Below are 18,053 nucleotides of genomic sequence, written 5' to 3' on the forward strand. Positions count from 1 at the left end.
CCCCAATTCTTCTTCCCATCTCCCCCGCCATTTCAATTCAATTCTGGAGGTGCGATCTATTAGAACCTCATCAATTCTGGAGATACTGTGTCCTCCCTCTGAGATGTTTATTAATGTTTCCATGTCTTCACACTCTATAGTTTCTTCCGTAATAGCCGGCCACCTTCCCTTTATTGTACTTCTCATGGTTTTATGCAGTAAGAATTGCCCCTCATGTACACCAGTTGCATCCTGCAGTTCCGTAAAGTCCAGCAGCCCAATTTCATCCCTCAGGTCCCCTATCATCGCGATTCCACAAGACTCCCACTGTGCACTGACTACAGACCTATATCCATGTATATCTGCCATTACCACTGCTACGGGGGTCTGTGGAAATAATGGGTCTCCAATTCCCATGGTCTTGCACGTCCTTTGCCATATTTGTATAACTAGCTTAACTAATTGGGGATGATCAAACTGTTCCTGCTGGGGAGTCCAAATCAAGTCTCTGAGGAATAGTTTTCTTATTGTTGGTTGTAGTAGGGCTTTTTCCCCAGAAGGGTCATCCGCCTTCCATTACACTACATATTGCAGATGGGACGCTAGGAAGTACAATTCAAAATTGGGGATCTTCAAGCATCCTTGCGCATAGGGTCAATATGTGAAGCACAACTCTATGCAGACCCCTTGCCAAAGGAAGCCCCTGAATATTTTATCCAGTTCCAGGTAGACATTTCTTGTGATATTGTATGGGACATTCCCAAAACAATGCGTAAGCCTCGGCAATGCCACCATCTTTAATAGAGCCGCTCTTCGTGCCACAGACAGTGGCAGCTTGCTTCAAAACACCATTGATTTGACCAGGCCCTCTTTAGCGTGTTGGATTCGTGTTCTAGCTTGGGGTCATGGAGTATATTCAGCCCCAGGAATCTGAAGGAGCTCCCACTCCACGGTAGGGGAAGGATCTGTAAGTTTGGTACTTTTTAGGGTCGCCATTCCTGCCAGTGGGAAGAGACAAGACTTGCCCCTATTTATACAGATCCTAGTTAGTACCCCAAAGTTGTCCAGCACCTCTAGCAAATATGGCAAATTCACCTCAGGGTTACTCAGGTATAGTAACATATCGTCCGCATACATTGACACTGTGCCTAACCCAGTCTATTTCTATGCCAGCTTCACTATATTCCTGTCTCAGAAAGGCTGCAATGGGTTCTGCCGCGATTATGTACAGCATTGGGGACAGTGGGCATCCCTGCCTTGTGCCCTTGTGTAGGTGCTATTTATCTGAAAAGGTAGCTCCAGTCCTGGCCCTAGCCATCGGTTCAGTATATATATTAACTTCACCCATTTCATATAGTGCGGTCCTATTCCCATCTTAACCATGGTGGCGTTTAACCAGTCACAATAAACTGAATCAACCGCCTTTGTGGCATCTAATGAAGCTATGGCTATGCTGTCTCTAGTGCAATAAATGACGTGGTGCAGCCGTCTCAGGTTCTCAGCAATACTCCTTCCTGGGACATATCCAGTTTGATCGTGGTGTACCAGTTTGGGTATTACTCTTCTGACTATTTGCCAGGATTGCAGTGAGCATCTTACTATCTTGGTTTAATACGGACAGCGTGTCTGGTAGGATCCACAATCGGTGCTTACCTTATTAGGTTTAAGAAGCGGGATAATCATAGCCTCTCTCATACTGTCTGGGAGGATTTGCTTTGAAACACATTGTGTGTAGGTGCTATATATAAGTAAACTATCATATCATATATCATATCATTCCTAATTCGTATGCTTCGTTATATACCCTGGCTAGGAGCAGTGCCAAAGTGTCTGCGTAAGCCTTATAAAACTCTTCCGGCAGCCCCTCTGTGCCTGGGGTCTTTTCATTGGGCAACGTTCTGATGGTGGCCATCACTTCCTCTGGGGTAATGGTCTCTTCTAGTAAATTAATTTCTTGTTCACCTAATCTCGGCAGGGCAATGAGATCTAAGGCATCTTGCAGCTCCTCTTCTCTTTCTGTCTGAGTCTGCTTACAAGCTCTAATAATATTCTGAAAAAGCCTTATCAATACCTGCTTGCGTATTTATCTCTTCCTGTTCCGCATCCATTATGGAGTATATTGGAGAACTACAGTTCCTGTTTTTATACAGCCAGGCGAGCATGCGCCCTGCTTTATTTTCTTGGGCGCGACTTCTCTCCAGATATTTTGCATAACTAAATTTACCTAGTCTGTCCCAATGTATCATACACGCCTGCCTCAATCCGATTTCCTCCTTCAAGTGTTCTCCTCCCTACATCCCCGTCATTAGATTCCCAATAATTAGCTTTCTTTATCTTCAAGGTCCTTAGTGATGGTTTTCTGAACTCCCCCTGCTCGTTGCAAGTGTCCGTGCAAGTCATTGTCTTCTTTGCAGTTTCATCTCCCCTCTAATTACCACTTTATAGGTTTCTCAGATCGTGCTTACATGGGTAACACGCCCCTTGTTTACTTCCAGTAACTCCACCGTACATTTCCTGATATGCTCATTAAACGCGTGGTCTAGTAGTGCTTCACTTCTGAGTTTCCAGGCAGGTATATGCGATCTAGGGGCATACATCCTCCATTTTGGTAAACGAGGGGTGTGGTCGGAGAGGACACTAGCCTTGTATTCTGCCTCCACAAATTCCATCACATTTTCCTTTACTGTGAACAAATAATCTAATCTTGTGTAGACTTTATGTGGGGCTGAATTATGGGAGTATTCTCTTCTGTCCCTGTGTAGTGTTCTCCATATGTCTTTCAACTGAAAATTATTCAAGAGTGTGTTTAGGACATTAGATGGTGGGGCTGGTCGTTTGTGCTTTGCGTCAGACCTATCTATTGTGGGATTTAGAGTGCAATTAAAGTCTCCCCCCCCGTATCATGACTCCTGTTCTGTAGGGGCCCAGCCTTGCATACAATGACTTAAAAAAAAAGACAGTGGCATCATGATTGGGGGCATAGGTGTTCACTATGTATACTTCCCCGTTCCCTAACATGCCGTGCAGGATAGCCATTCTACCTTCATTGTCAGTCCTAGTGTTCAAAACTTGAAGTGAGGTAACCGGGTTTACCAAGATAAAGACTCCCCGTGCGTATGTTGAGTATGTGGAGCCCACCATCACCCCCCCCACACGCACTTGCAAGCTTCTCCTGTTTTTGTGCATTCAAATGAGTTTCCTGTAATAGCGCAATCCCAACCTTATGTCTCCTTAAATACATGGACACCCTGTGGCGTTTAACATAGTTATTTAAACCACAGATATTCCAGGTTTATAATTCTTACTCTTTCAGCATCGTGCTTCTGTATCCTGTGTTCTGGTGGGGTCCTTGAACTACCTTGCACATTGCCCAGTCTTGTGTGGAACACATTTTTCACTATACCAGGCTTCCCTTTTCCATTCCCCCCTCCCTTTACCAGACCCCTCCCCCTACAACCTGAAACAAACCCTCCCCCTTGCTCCCCAACCCTAACAATATAACCAAACTCCCTTGAACTGCAAGTGTCCAGCATTGCGATGCATGCTTAGACTTCCCCTTTTTCCGATCCTTGAACGCCCAGTCTACGACCCAGGCTCCTGGTGCCCAACGGGTGGGTGCGATACAGCACCCCAAGAAAAAAAGGGTATGAGGTAGTGGAGGGACCTTCCTGTTGAGTCCACTCCACTAGGCTTTGTGTCCGGTCCATGAGACTCCTGCGTTACGAGACTTCTTTGGTCGCAGAGTCAAGCTGCCCACTAAGTCATGCTATGTTCCCCATCAACTCTTCCTCGCTTGCCCTCCAGTTAATACCAGTCCTCGCACAATGGGTTATCGATGAAATGTAGGGGGTCCTTCCGGCCTCAGCTCGTATCTCGTTGTTAGTGGTCTTCGGATGTGGGGAACTGCGCACTGTCCATCCAATCCTGAGCGTCTGCTAGCGTGTCGAAGAACAAAGCCTTCCCGTTGTGGAGACATGTATTTTAGGCCAGCTTTTTTGAGTCTTACTTTCGTTGAGATAAATTGTGCCCGTCTTTTCTGTACCTGGAAGGTGTAGTCAGAGAATTTTCGCCAGCTTAGCCGAGGCTCTCTGTATGTTGCCCCCATTTCTGGAGAAAGCCAGGATCTTCTCCCGGTCCGTATAATTGAGGACCTTGGCGATAATGGGCCTAGGTGGGGCACCCGGCGGAGGTCTCTTTATCAAGGCACGGTGAGCCCTCTCAATGGTGAACCCTTGAGTTAGGTTCCCGGGCCCACTTCCTGTAACGGTAGGTGCTCTATGTAGTTGGTGGGGGCCGACCCCTCCCATCCCCTCCGGTAGGCCCACTATCCTTATGCTGTTACACTGTACTCTCCCTTCAGCATCTTCCGCTCTTTCTTCCAGTAGTTTAACCTGGTGTTGTGGTATGTGCACATCCTTAGAAGTTTGTATCTTTTCCGTGGTATTTTTCCTGAACCTGTTCTAATTTACTAGTGCGCTCCGCCAGGCCCCGCACATCTTGTCTCAATAGTCCGACATCAATCCTGACCTCATCTATTTTGCATTGCAGGGTGGCTTGCAATGCGGCAATGGCCTGTCGTATCTGCTAGTTCCCATAGTCAACGGCTGCGTCGGGCCCCTTCATTTGAATCGCCGCCCAATCTCTGGCTTTGTCCCTAGCGGGGCTTTCCTGCCCTTTTGCAAAGGCCTCCATGGTGGTCTGCTTCCCTTTGGATTTGTCATCCACTCCGCTCTTTCCAATGACCCCCTCAGCTCAATATTATGCGCTCTGTAGTATTCCTCCCAGAGTTATGGCTTCTTCTGCACTCCCGCACACTGATCCAGAGTCAGTAGCCACTGCGATTGTGAATTATGCCCAACTCTCCCCTTGCTTAGTATTCAGTGTGGCTTGGAGCAAGTGGGACGCGCACGGGGGGGGGCAATTGGGGCCCACTAATGCTAGCAAAACTGTCTGGTTCTCCGGTTGACCTTCACCTGGTGTTTCGCCAGTTGGTGTTATGGCTATTGGACAATATCTTTAGCAGTTTGGTATGTTGTTTGGCATTTACCTGCTCTCCTGCTACCAGCTTTCCATTTAGTGAGAGCACTGCACTGTTTGTATATGGTACTTTCTCTGGCTTGCTTCACTGAATAAGTACAGGGGTATGCTGTGCCCCTTATTTCACCCCACACCAGGTATTGTGCACAGTGGTTGGCTACTTTGTTGCGTGCCCTGCAGACTCCAGGCAGCCCCCCCCAACTGCTTACTGTTTCATTCTGGGGTCCCTCCGAGTTGCCAGTGTGGTCCTTATGAAGTCTATTGAGGACCGGGGGACGCTGTGTGTCTGCCGGCTGCTTTAGTATTGCGTGGCTCAGGGCACTGCTTATATCGAAAGTACGGCCCGCTCCAGAATTACTGCAGCTCTCCCTCTCCGCAGCCTCTTACCGTGCTGTTAGCTCCTGCCGCAGCTTTTGGCATCACCAGCCACGTTGCGGATCAGATGAGCAGTGGCCCGTTGTCTACACCTCTGGCACTTCCCTGGTGTTATCGGGGCGGCCCTCCTTCTTGCCAGCTCTGATACTGTTCAGCTGAGGCACTGCATTTACTCTGCTCGGTTCAGTCACCCTGTTCTGTCACTCAAGGTCCCGGGACACACTCAGTTCTGCAGGGCCCCACATGTCTGCTTTTCCTGAGCTTCCTCCAGCAGCTGGGGGAAGCTCACATCCGACCATGGTTTCTTTGTGTCTCGGGCTGCTCTCCCTGCTCCGGGGGCCCGCGTGTCAGCGTACCATCAACCTCGCCTCTCTGTAGTGTTGCACTTGTTCTCGGGCTGTACTCCTTCCAAGGTTGTAAATCTTCGCCTGCTACGGCGTAACTTAACGTGTCCCATGCGTATTCCAGGAGGGCTCTCCACATCACACTATTGCTTATTCCGCTTCACGCTCTTGGAGCCAATTGCCACTATGGGACACGCACAGTCTTATCCCAACCAGCTACCGCGCTGCTCGGAAGGCACAGCGGGCTCGGCTGTGGATCTCTCTGGCTGCCGCCATTTTCTCCAGTCTGGCCCGACGAGCAGCACTTTCCACACGACTTCTCTCACTGCCAGGAATCTCCTGTGCTCAATCAGTTATCCACTCCATGTACCAATGTAGTTATGCGCTCAGTCGTCCGTTTTCAAGGCAACTCTGCAACTTTGAAGGCTAATTTTGGATGGATCTGCAGGAGCTCATTTTAGACATGTCTACTCTACATGGCAGCTGGCCACGCCCCTCATGCAATATGTAAGTTCCTTTCAGCCAAGGACAAATGGGGGGGTCTTTGGGCAAACTTCACAAAGGACTCCCACACCCAAAGCCTGGTTTGTGCATCCCAATTGTTTACAACTACAATCAAATGTGGCTCGTCTTTGAAGGCTTGGCTCTGTGCAGGACAAATGGCATTAGCCGGTGTGTGACCGGAATGTGGGGAGGGGCTACCATCAAGGGAAACGAACTTTGAAAGAAATACAAGAAATAGAAGCCTTTCAGATCAAAATGCTGTTCCTCTTCAGATAAGAGGACAGTATGCCATATGGCACAGGGACTAGTGACATCACAGCGCCGGCTTAGCTCATTATCTGCAGTGGGAGATCTCTGTGTAGCAAATGCATCCCCCCCATTTACAATCTGCAGCCACCAACTTCAAACAACCAACGTCAAACAACAAAAAGACTAATAAAAACTATGGTCACAGGCTGGCTGAGAGAAACAAATGGCTTGAAGGAAGCAGCGCTCCTATTTGCCTAACAAAGATGTACTATTAATTTTAAAGAACTATTATAACTTAGCCCTTTTTCCCAGCAAACACAAGTCGTACTGCATTGATTTATGTGTCATTTTTTAGATAATTTCCAGCCGATTGTTGAAAAAACGAATTATCCACCTTCGATTTAGGGAAATGTATTGGTCATCTAAAATGTGTTTCTGGCTGATCTGAAAATGTCCCGAATTTAAGAATTGGCGAACTGGTGGAGAGTAAAAGTAGGAATGAGGGGAGTAAACTGCATGTTCATTATTTTTATCCTTTTTGTTTAAACTGCAGGAAATTGCCACCCGGCCATGCAACATGATGCGGAAATGGCTCTCATTTTATTAAATTCCTCATTAGAAGCTCGAGCAAAATATATGTATATTATGTCAGTTACTACTAAAATTATGAAGTTCTGCTACAAAACTAAGTTTTGCCCAAAAATTGACATGAAAACAAAAGGGAATTTCAAGGGGAAGTTGCTGCGGCTCTGTTCCAGACTCTTAAACCAATCCTTAGAGTGGGGCTGGATTTGGGAGGAGAGCGAAGGGTAACTGTCCAATCCTGAGTGCGAGAACTCTTCAAGATTATAAACCTGATGGTGTCATCACTGGTATATACAGTTAATGCACTATGAGAAAAAGGCAGAGCTCCTAAAATTATCATTGTGAAAGGAGCTGCTAAAACGTACCCTCCGACAGCCACAACAACACCAAAAGGAGATTTTGCAGAGATTGCCTCTGTGTGGAGCTGTCTATTGCTCGGAAGGCCTACACACTGACTGGGTCCTACGACGAGAGCTGGGGGCCATCCTTGAGAGTGGAGTGACCAGACCCATGCACTATCTTTCCAGTGGGTCCTGAAATTCAGCTGGCTTTCCTGAACTTTAACTAGAGGTTTTCAATGTAAGTACCCTTGAGCCCTTTGTAACCAAGAGGTGGGGAATCTGCTGGCCTTAAATAATTTCCCACTATAGTGGGTGGTGGGGGGAGAAGGGGTGCAAAGCAGTACTTAGCCCATTTAACTAAAATTATTAATTTAAATTAATTCCCCTTGGGAGAACACCACAGGGGGATTTTTGTTAAAATTCGAAATTAACAAAGCTCAGTCCTAGTGTGCGCTGAAAACTATAGAATATAATTTAATTCAGTAATCCTATGGGTGCAGTTTCCCCAACACGGGCCTTTAAGTGGAGGGGGGTTGAAATCCAAACTTTTTATATCAGGCCTTTTGAAATAGGGCTGAATAAAAGAACTGACATTAACCATTTATTGTGTGACACTTAGCTTGCGGAGGGAAGGAACTCCCTCTGTTGAGGGTGGCCTCTCAAACCGTTACAGTATCACAAAATAATCCTCTGTGATATGAGGGATTTAGGGGAAGCATTTCAAATTCTAAACTACACTATTTAACAAATATTAAAACAGCATCAGAGAATGATAAAGGAGCAACGTGAATTGAAAGTAGAGAAGAACATCATAATCAGATCATCATATTCAAGAACACTTTAATCGATAGAGCCAGATCAGGGAAGAGAGCACAGGCGGAAATCCTGCTGGTCTGGCCGTGGAGATCAAACAAGATAGCAGTGTTTAACACTGCTGGCAGCCCGCATGGCTACAGACGTGAGGCGCCATTTTTCATTGTTGACTTATGAGTAATAATTACACAGGTTAGGTCTATTCGGGGTTCCAGATAAGATTTTGAAGTGGGAGTATGATATCTATTTTTTGAAGGTTGGAGTAAATTCATATTTTTAATGAGTAAAAAAAGTAATAACCATTTCAAAAGGACCTATGTTATGGTGGGTACAAATCTATTTTACGCTATCTTTTTGGAGGCCATACTTCTGCACACCTATAAACTCATGTAAATTATAAACAATGCATTTTTACCTTAAAGTTCCTCACTCAGACAGAAATAATAATGGAGACTCTTGTTGATACCACTATTCCAAATATATCTGTGGAGCTGTGCAGATAGAAGCAGGGCATGCTCCTATGTGTCAGATTTTTCGTTGTGGGTATTTTTACTATGTATTTTCTTTCTTTTGTTTTTCTCAGGGGGCCGGGGGCGTATTTGCCCATTTTGGGGCACCGAAAGTGCCTTTATGCAGCTAATCTGTAGGACTGGGTGTACCCTTCCAAGGAAGCAGTTTGTTCTCCCAATTAAACCATATAAAATGCCATCATCCATATTGAAGTGAACTACTTGGACAGACAAATGTACTATTCTTCCAGCAGGAGACATGTATTTTAGGAACTGCGTACATGTTTTTGTACCCTCTGAGGGTGAAATTTAGACAACATTGTCATTCATGTTACACTATAGACTGAAATGCAAAGATAAATCGGCAGTAAGCTCCAGGAAGATTTCACCGATTTGTGCTCCATGCAGGTTTCTGTCAGTTTATTACTCCTTGACAGCATTTTGCTGGTCAGAATGGAGAATGGGCCGGGAGGATAGCTCAGAAGCAACGCGTTTGTCTTGGAATCAAGACAACGCGGAGCTCCCGGTGCCTCCCTTAGAGACTGGTTTCCTGTATTAAGCGTGTTAAATTAATCCGCGTTTTTTTTTAAATAAGTAATTTCATTATAATCCCCAATGATTGATACTCACACTCCTTAGTAGTCTTCATTACAGAGCATGAAACACAAATGAGATACAAAACTACCATTTGAATAAGCTTACTTGACTGAAAGTCGTCCTCCGAAACCTCAAGCGCAGTTGTGCCATTTTCCTGTTGCCGTTCCATCATACTGTGGCAGTTAGCTGAAATATCAAGGAGAGTGAACATTAAATGAAGAATCTCAAAACTATCAAAAAGGTGCTAAAGGCCTGGCATTAGAAAACCATGAAAGTCCTCAATCTAAGAGGTCAGTCACAGTGGAGGGTCGTGCATAATAGGCGTTTGGGCGCACCCTATCCAATTCGCAGAGGCTGCCACTGTGTCACACAAGTTTTGCAAATCAGTAAACCCGAGAGGGGGGTGCTGTCCTGTTCCTGACAACTTTTTTCCTGGATGGTCAGAGGCGCCTGCATGCCCCATGTGAGACGGGGTGCCATCTCACTTGGATCTGCAGGGGCCACTTCCCCTGGAAGAACAAGGGGCAAAATTGAACCCTGGCCATAGAAGACAATGAGGGTGTTGGACAGGGAGACCCAACACGAGTAAAATAGTGTCCGATTCAAGCGCTCACGCAATCTTCTACAAGCCCATCAGAGGCAGGACTTCGCTCCCTCTTTCTGCAACCATTAGCAAGTTTTTAAAAATGTAAATGCTGGCATATTTTGTTGACACACGTTTCATGATTCTTAATTTTTTTTTTACACAAACAGCATGAAAGATGGGTGTGCTAGCAAAGTGCTGCTGTGTACTGTTAGAGACCTGCCATCCATTTGAGTATGTAATGTGTTCCACCACGGGACCAATTTTACATTGTATTGCTTATAACCCGCATTTCCCAAAATGTGTGCTCGAAAATGCACTGTTGCAACCAATTACTTTAATAATGTTTCAGGAGTGTCGGTTAGTTTTTCCAGTCATTCCGGAGAAGTATGGCATGAGGGCTGATCCTAGCAGCTAAACAAACCAACATACCTTCCAGCATTGAGTGGCAGTGCCATTATACACAACTGGCAACAAGCTCCTCCTGTCGTGCCGGCACGGCCCGTTGCCTCACCCACCCAGATCCTCAAACAGAGTCTCTGGGCCTTGCTGAGCCGCCACATTCAAGTAACAGGCACTACTGGGCTGCAACGCCGCAGCCAAGGAACTTTCTGGAGGGCTTTGGTAAGCCAACCTACGATCCCTTCTTCTTGTTGGGATGGCTCCTCGAGGGTGGGAGCCGGCGATTTCCAACTGAAGAGATGGTGTTCGCCGTTAGTCACCCTTGTCAGTCACACAACTCTGCTAAAGCTCCTCCCACTTCCCAGTGTCCCTAATTTATTGAAGCAGGAACCTGCACTGCTTATGCTCAGGCCCCCTTTTTGAGGTGAAGCAAGTCAGCTATACTCTTCACTGCCCCCCCCCCATGCTACTCATCCTGGCTATTAGCAATTGCCTATGCAATTTGAATTTTTTCGCATCCTATCATACAGTGGTCCACTGTTTCTGGGCTTCCACATGCCTCACAATTCGCAGAAGTGACGCTACCCATCTTAAAAACGTGCATCCTTTCAAACCTGCATGTCCCACTCTTAGCTGATTCAGAATAGTTTCCTCTATGCGTGCCATCTCTGCATTCCCCCCACATCTTTTACACTGAAACTTGCTTTGTACCGCGTACAAGAGCCTCCCGCACCTGCATTGCCATTATCCCTTAGCTCGTCCTTTCACCACTACCTGGACCTCAGAGACACTTAAGGGAATCTCTAAATCCACTACCTCCCGTGGCCTCAGATGCAGCTCTGTCCACCAAATAATTTCCCAAATTCCCAAAATCCCACAATGACTGGGGATCCATGCCAACTCAATTCCCATCCCACCCACTCTGCATTTCTCCAGCTGCTGTCTAATAGCAACACAATGTCTTTTCTATCACCCATTCCATTCCTCTGTAGCGTGTAACGCACTCAAGAAATCCACAAATAGCACTACTGTTGCCAGCCAATAATCTCTGTTTCCTTCTGTCTGATACCCCCATGTGCATGCCTATCTCTAATAAATTATGAAACGGGCTCAATGACCAATGCAAAGAAGAGTAGTGACAGGGTCACTTCCAAGCTCACAGGAAGTGAAATAAATAAAGAAAAGAGTACGGTTTCTACATTTTCTGGCCACATGCTAGGCTGCATATAGAATAATTTCATATATCTGCAAAACGAGGGTCCAAATTCACATTTTCTCATTATTTCACACACAAAGCTCCATGACAGAGTCAAATGCCTTTTGGGTGTCTGCCTTTACTGCAAATGCATCTTCAGGAGAAATGTGGGATACAATACTAAACATCCTACATAGATTCATCGATATGGACTGACCAGGTATGAAACGCGATTGATTGGGTGACTAATGAGCAGAATTTTAGGCAGAAGAACAGCAGCTAGCACTTCGGCAAAAATCTTTGCATTAACATTGATAAGGAAGAGCAAGTGGTATGACCCATGTTCCTCAGCAGGTTTACCAGGTTTAAGAACCATAATGATGATGTCTTCTATGGTTCCATGTCATTTCATCGCCTGCCATTTCATCCCCTGTCATTTTAACGTGTACATTCCAATGAAAATGCTCATTTTTTGGGCCCCCCGCCACAAGCGCCACTCCCACACTTAGTTATGGCTACTGCCTACCCGCCCAAACCCTTATCTGACCTTTCCCACACCCTCTAAAAAATTCGATGAGCATATTCGTTGTAATATGCACCTTAAAATGCCAGGGGATGAAAATGCAGGCGATGAAAGGACGTCGTACCTCTTCTATCAAGTATGCAGGCAATATCAAACTTGCCTGTGCCTCTTCCTATACTTTCAGCAAACGGGTGCCAAAATATCATTGTATGTCCTATAGAACTCTAACACGAACCAATCAGAACCCAGTGCCTTGCCATTCAGCACCTAATTTCTAGCATTTTTGTATTTCATCTATAGTAACTTGACGGTCAAGCTAATGTTTAGCATCTCATGATAGTACGGATATCGGAATTAGGTCTGAAGACCTAAAACAGTTGAATTAATATACACCCTGTGCTGGCCAGGAATCCCTCTATCATTCCATATCAACAGAATATGTCTGTCACATGTTTCCTATCTAACCAGACGTGCTAGACACCTGCCAGAGCTCCAGGTCAGTTGCTCCATGTCAGCGGCTCCACAGAACTGTGTACCATTTTCATGTGGTTGAGTGTCACTTCTGAAATGCTGCTATGTATTAACTGCACTGTTCACAGCAGATCTGGGCCAACTCGCAGGAGACCATCTCGTCAGAGCCGTTTCCCTGCAGTTTTTGCAGCATTTCTACGGGTGGCTAGCCCCTCCAAACTGCCCCTCTATGCCCCTCTAACCAACTCTCAAATCTAAAAGAAAGTACCCTGACCCTGCACTTCACCCAAATAATACAGCGCAAAATGAGGTAAAAACAGCTGCAACCAGTTGGCCTCCTACGAGTTGGGCAGGTACCGTCCACAGCTGCCCTCTACATGGCAGCAGTGCACCATGTTAATCCCAATTACCTGGATATCAATCCCTAACTTTCAGACTTATTCTAAACCATTCTGGAACCAATACACTACTGAAACCTCCAAGTTGGTCACCCATATGTATTAAAATCCCCATATTATCCTCGCCTGATAGAACTTCTCATTTGGTGGATCTTATATTCTCAGCAGTCTATAGGAAATTGTGTTCCAATGTGTCCAGGAGGAGGAGAATATAGGAAAGGCACATTAACATTGCTGGTAATGTTTCTTCTTGTGTCAAACAATATTAGGTTACTTTTTAGACCTTTCCAACATAACCGTTTTAAGTGATCGGGAACGCATGATCCTGCGACCCTCTGTCCACCTGCACGATCCGTACGCACCGCACCTGAAGATTGTCTGTCTGTTCTCCCTTGTCTTCACCCCTAAATTGCACTGTTAAAACTGCAGAAACGCCATCAGGCCTATTTGTTGTCACCCAAACTGTTAAATGTATTTTTCTACACACTTACTCTGCCTGTGCAGACTATTATCATCTCAGAATTTCCAGGGCTCTGAGAGACTGTTTGTTTTTCCCCTTGTTCCCACCCTCCTTGGGCGCTTTAAAACACTTGCCTGTGTGTAGGTGCTATATAAATAAACAATACCATACCATACCATAAGAGAGGTTGAGGGATCAGCTGCGTAATGGTGTTTTAACCTATGTAATTCAGTATCCAAACACCAATATCTCTGCTTATTAACTTTAATACACCAAATTCAGTTTGCATGGTAATCCCTCTAATATATACTTTAAATGCCTGCAACGAAGTGGCTACAGACAGTACTGACCCATCAGTTGTCATAAAGTCCAACATTTTCTCAGATATTAGTAGCGAACACAAGCTGCAGTAAGGCAGCAGGTTTTCATCTCCAGCAGTGCCTACTCGATCCATCAACTCCAATTCAAATCTTCATTATGATGGGAGAAAGATCAGAGTATGTTTTTGGTAAAATGATCTACAACGAAATCACTTTTAATAATGAGAAACTAGCCACATATCAATTCTAGACAACATATCAATTCTAGGCAACATATAGCTCTCAACTCACCCGCTTTTGGCGGGTGTCACCCGCCTTGCAAAGGGCTGACTCACCCGCCAAGCCTCCTGAACGCCCATTCATTCCAATGGGCGTCTCACCCGCCAGAAACAAAATCGGGTGATTTCACCCGCCTTTGCAAGACAAATGGTTGAGAGCTAACATATCACGTACCGTGGAATCTAGCTTTCACGCCCCAGCGGCGGGCAGACATGGGATTTAACAGCCCATCAGCTCGGTCTGCGGGGCGTTAAATCCCACGTTTGTCCCGCTGCTGGGGCATGACAGCTATTCGCACCCTGAGATTTCCAGGCGCGAATAGTTTTAATTTGTTTTCCTTCTGATAGGAGACAGCACGAGCACATCTCCCGTTGGAATGAAAAAATGTGTCAAAGAAATGCAGTAGGGGTTGGAGCCGAATATGGCATGTGTCATATGCCAGTGACACGTGCCACTGCATGTCACCACTACAAGTGACACGTGCCACTAGCAGCTGTCACATGCCATGCCCCAAAAAAAAGGTTTCAGGTGTCACGGTGTCTCTTCGGTTTTCAAATTATAATCCTCCTTTTAAAAAATAAAAATACGAAATGTCAATTTTATTCCCTTTTTTTAAAAATAAAATTATAATGCTCTACGAAAGATTCGAACTCATAACCTCCTGTTAGGGGCACAGCTCCATTAACCACTGCACCATTATGTCTCACGATATTAAAAGTTCAATCAAATTCTACCTCTAATGTGAACTCCTACATGGTTCAAAACTGCTCCTTTTCTTGTACAATTATGAAAGTTTGTAGCATAGAAACAATTTACTGAAAGTTTTTGCATCTTGTGCTTTTCTTGCATAATACAAAATGTAAAAAACAGTTCAATCCAAAACCTGTTACTGTGTAATGCTTTAAATGTCAATCATGTATTGTGTACATGTTTTCCAAAACAGTATGGTCACAATATTAAAGTGTGTGTTTGTACATTAATTCATGCGTTTCACACTTGACTGTACAAACTGTGATAAATACAGTACAACCATATCCTACTGATAATATGTATAAATTATATATCAGAGTATATACACGATCATGAAAACATAATTTACAAATGTTGCTAAATCTTCAGATTTAGGGCCCAATTCACAGAATCCAGCGCAGAAGCAGCACAAGTGCTGCACGCCGAGAAGGAGCATATGCCATGCGTGCACCAGCTGTGGCACAAACCAGCAATTGCACGGCACGCGTATTCATGGATTTTCTGAGGCATCAGTAACCGTGGCGCAATGAACATCAAGTAGCGCCAGCAACGCCCCAACACACCCCCATGCGCAGGCAAAAGACAGTGAAATGCCCAATACGGCGCAACGCCCCACACCATCCGTGACCCAGAACACATCCACCCCATTGTAATTGCATGAAAAATCAGAGCGTAACCCGCTCGCACCAGCCAAATCGCGTGAAAAGGCCCATGCGTACCCCGTCCGCACCCCAGCAAAATCGCGCACCCCGCTCGCACCAGCCAAATCGCGTGGGAAGGCCCGCACATACCCCATCCACACCCCAGCAAAATCATGTACCCCACTCGCTAAATCACGTGGGAAGGCCCGCGTGTACCCCGTCCGCGCCCCAGCGAAATTACGTACCCCGCTCGCACCAGCCAAATCACGTGGAAAGGCCTGCGTGTACCCTGTGAAACATGCACAACTCCCCTGGAGGCAGATGCCTCCTCACGGGACAGCCAGACCCCAGCAGTGGACCATACCCCGCAGGCAGCCCATACCACATGGCCCCCCATCACCCGTGACCACACCCCGCAGGCAGCCTACACCAAATGGGATCTCCACCATCACCCGTGAACATACCCTGCATGGCCAACCCATCACCTGTGACCACACCCTGCAGGCAGCCCACACCACATGGAACCCCCACCATCACCCATGACCATACTCCGCAGGCAGCCCACACCACATGGGACCCCCACCATCACCTGTGAACATACCCCGCAGGCAGCCCACACCACATGGGACCCCCACCATCACCCGTGAACATACCCCACAGGCAGCCCACACCACATGGCTCCCCCATCACCACACCCTGCAGACAGCCCACACCACATGGGACCCCCACCATCACCCATGACCACACCCAGCAGGCAGTCCACACTACATGGGACCCACACCATCACTAGTGAACATACTCCGCAGGTCGCCCACACCACATGGGACAGCACCATCACCCATGAACATACCCCGCAGGCAGCCCACACCACACAGGCACCCCTTCACCCGTGACCATACCCTGCAGGCAGGCCCCGCCTTATGCCCCCACCTGTGATGGCAACCTGCAGGCAGGCCCCGCCTCATGTCCCCACCCCCCCACCTGTGATGGCAACCTGCAGGCAGGCCCCGCCTCATGTCCCCACCCCCCCCACCAGTGACGGCAACCTGCAGGCAGGCCCCGCCTCATGTCCCCACCCCCCAACAGAGACGGCAACCTGCAGGCAGGCCCCTCCACATGTCCCCACCAGTGACAGCAACCTGCAGGCAGGCCCCGCCTCATGTCCCCACCCCCCACCAGTGATGGCAACCTGCAGGCAGGCCCCGCCTCATGTCCCCAACCCCACCAGTGACCGCAACCTGCAGGCAGGCCCTGCCACATGTCCCCGCCCCCCACCCCAAAACACATTGGACCAACATACAACCACGCAGCACATGCCAACTAAAATGCCACCACACGCTGCATCCCCCTGGTGCACCTCAACACCCATCCATTAGTCATGCTCCCTATGTTATGTGAATCCTAACATCACACATGCATGCATGTGCATACACATGAACAACATTGGTGAACAGCAGGGACACGCAAATGCGTCAAGGAGAAGTGAAACATGCACTAAACCGTTGAGACCAGATACCACTTCGATTTCAATGTCAAAAAATTATATTAAAAAACATGTATCTAAGTCACCCACAGTAAAAACAACAAATTAAACATGCATGAACCAAATGAAAAATCAAAATAAAGTGAAAACCAAAATCAATGTGATGTAAAAAATGAAAGAGTCAAGAATGTGGTCCTTGTCCATTAATGTATGTGCAAATGAAATCACATATCATGTGAAAACCATTCCAAATTAAAATCCAAATATTTACAAAGATCCAGGGTCCATGGTCCCAAAACATGTAGAAAAATCCTAAAAATACAATACAAAAATAACTATATACAAGATGCGGAGCAAAGTCCAGGAACTCCAAATAAAAAGAAAAAAACAAATGAAACCTACTCCTAAAGAACTATATACAAAGGCAGCAGGCTAGTCCATCTCCTCACCATGCTCTTTCATAGTCTCCGCCAGGGCGTCATCGAACACTGCGTCCACTTCCAGTAGGCGGGCCTCGGCTTCGCCCTCGAGGGATTGCAGGGACTCCTTCATGCTCCTCTCAAACTCCCTGCGAGTCTCCTCGAGGACCACCCGCCTCTCTGCCCGACGCAGTGAATTCTCCGCCCTGGCCATGGTGAGTTGCTTCTCCTGTGCCCGCTGCCGCTCTTACCCGTTTTGGCGGTCCAAACGCTCCAACACGGAAGACACGGAAGACATCCTTGTCGTAAGGTCCACGTTTGTCTCCTGCCCGATGGCCGATACCTGCCCCTCTGATGATGAACGCCCGAGTCCTGTTGCCTCCTTTCCTGAGCCTGCTGCTGCCAAAATGCCTGGTGCCTGCGCCACAAGGACAGCCTGCGGGATGATGATACAACCCGGGGCTGTCATGCACGTGCCCTCCTTCTTGGTGCCTGCACTTCCTCCCTTGCCATAGCTCCTGTCGCTGTAGTGACAACCTCTGCTGATCCTCCTTCGACTCCCGACTGTGGCAGGGATGTGATCTCCACCAGACTGGCCGCCGGGGTTGGGACAGGTACATAGGGGGCCTGGGTGGTATCTGGGCCGGAAGATGGCAGGGAGGAGGACTGGCGCACAGAGGAGGAAAAGGAAGAGGGGTTTGCAGCAGTGGCCAGCACATGTACCAGATTTGTGACCAGGAACTGAGCTAGCCAGTTAATGAGGCGATAGACCTCATCGTGATGATGTGCAAGCCCC

At 47.0% G+C, this 18,053-nt stretch overlaps 1 protein-coding gene across 1 annotated transcript in view; it reads right to left on the reverse strand.

The window, feature by feature from the left end:
- Positions 1-18,053, reverse strand: part of LOC138492142 (trichohyalin-like) — a 782,601-nt gene that overhangs the window by 703,923 nt on the left and 60,625 nt on the right. Inside the window, exon 2 of the mRNA XM_069619133.1 lies at positions 9,439-9,519. Coding sequence (XP_069475234.1) covers positions 9,439-9,505 — 67 coding nt within the window. The 5' untranslated portion in view covers positions 9,506-9,519. The remainder of the gene's footprint in view (positions 1-9,438; positions 9,520-18,053) is intronic.

This window comes from Ambystoma mexicanum, chromosome 10, assembly GCF_040938575.1.
Source record: "Ambystoma mexicanum isolate Mex_15411 chromosome 10, UKY_AmexF1_1, whole genome shotgun sequence".
Classification (NCBI taxonomy): domain Eukaryota; kingdom Metazoa; phylum Chordata; class Amphibia; order Caudata; family Ambystomatidae; genus Ambystoma; species Ambystoma mexicanum.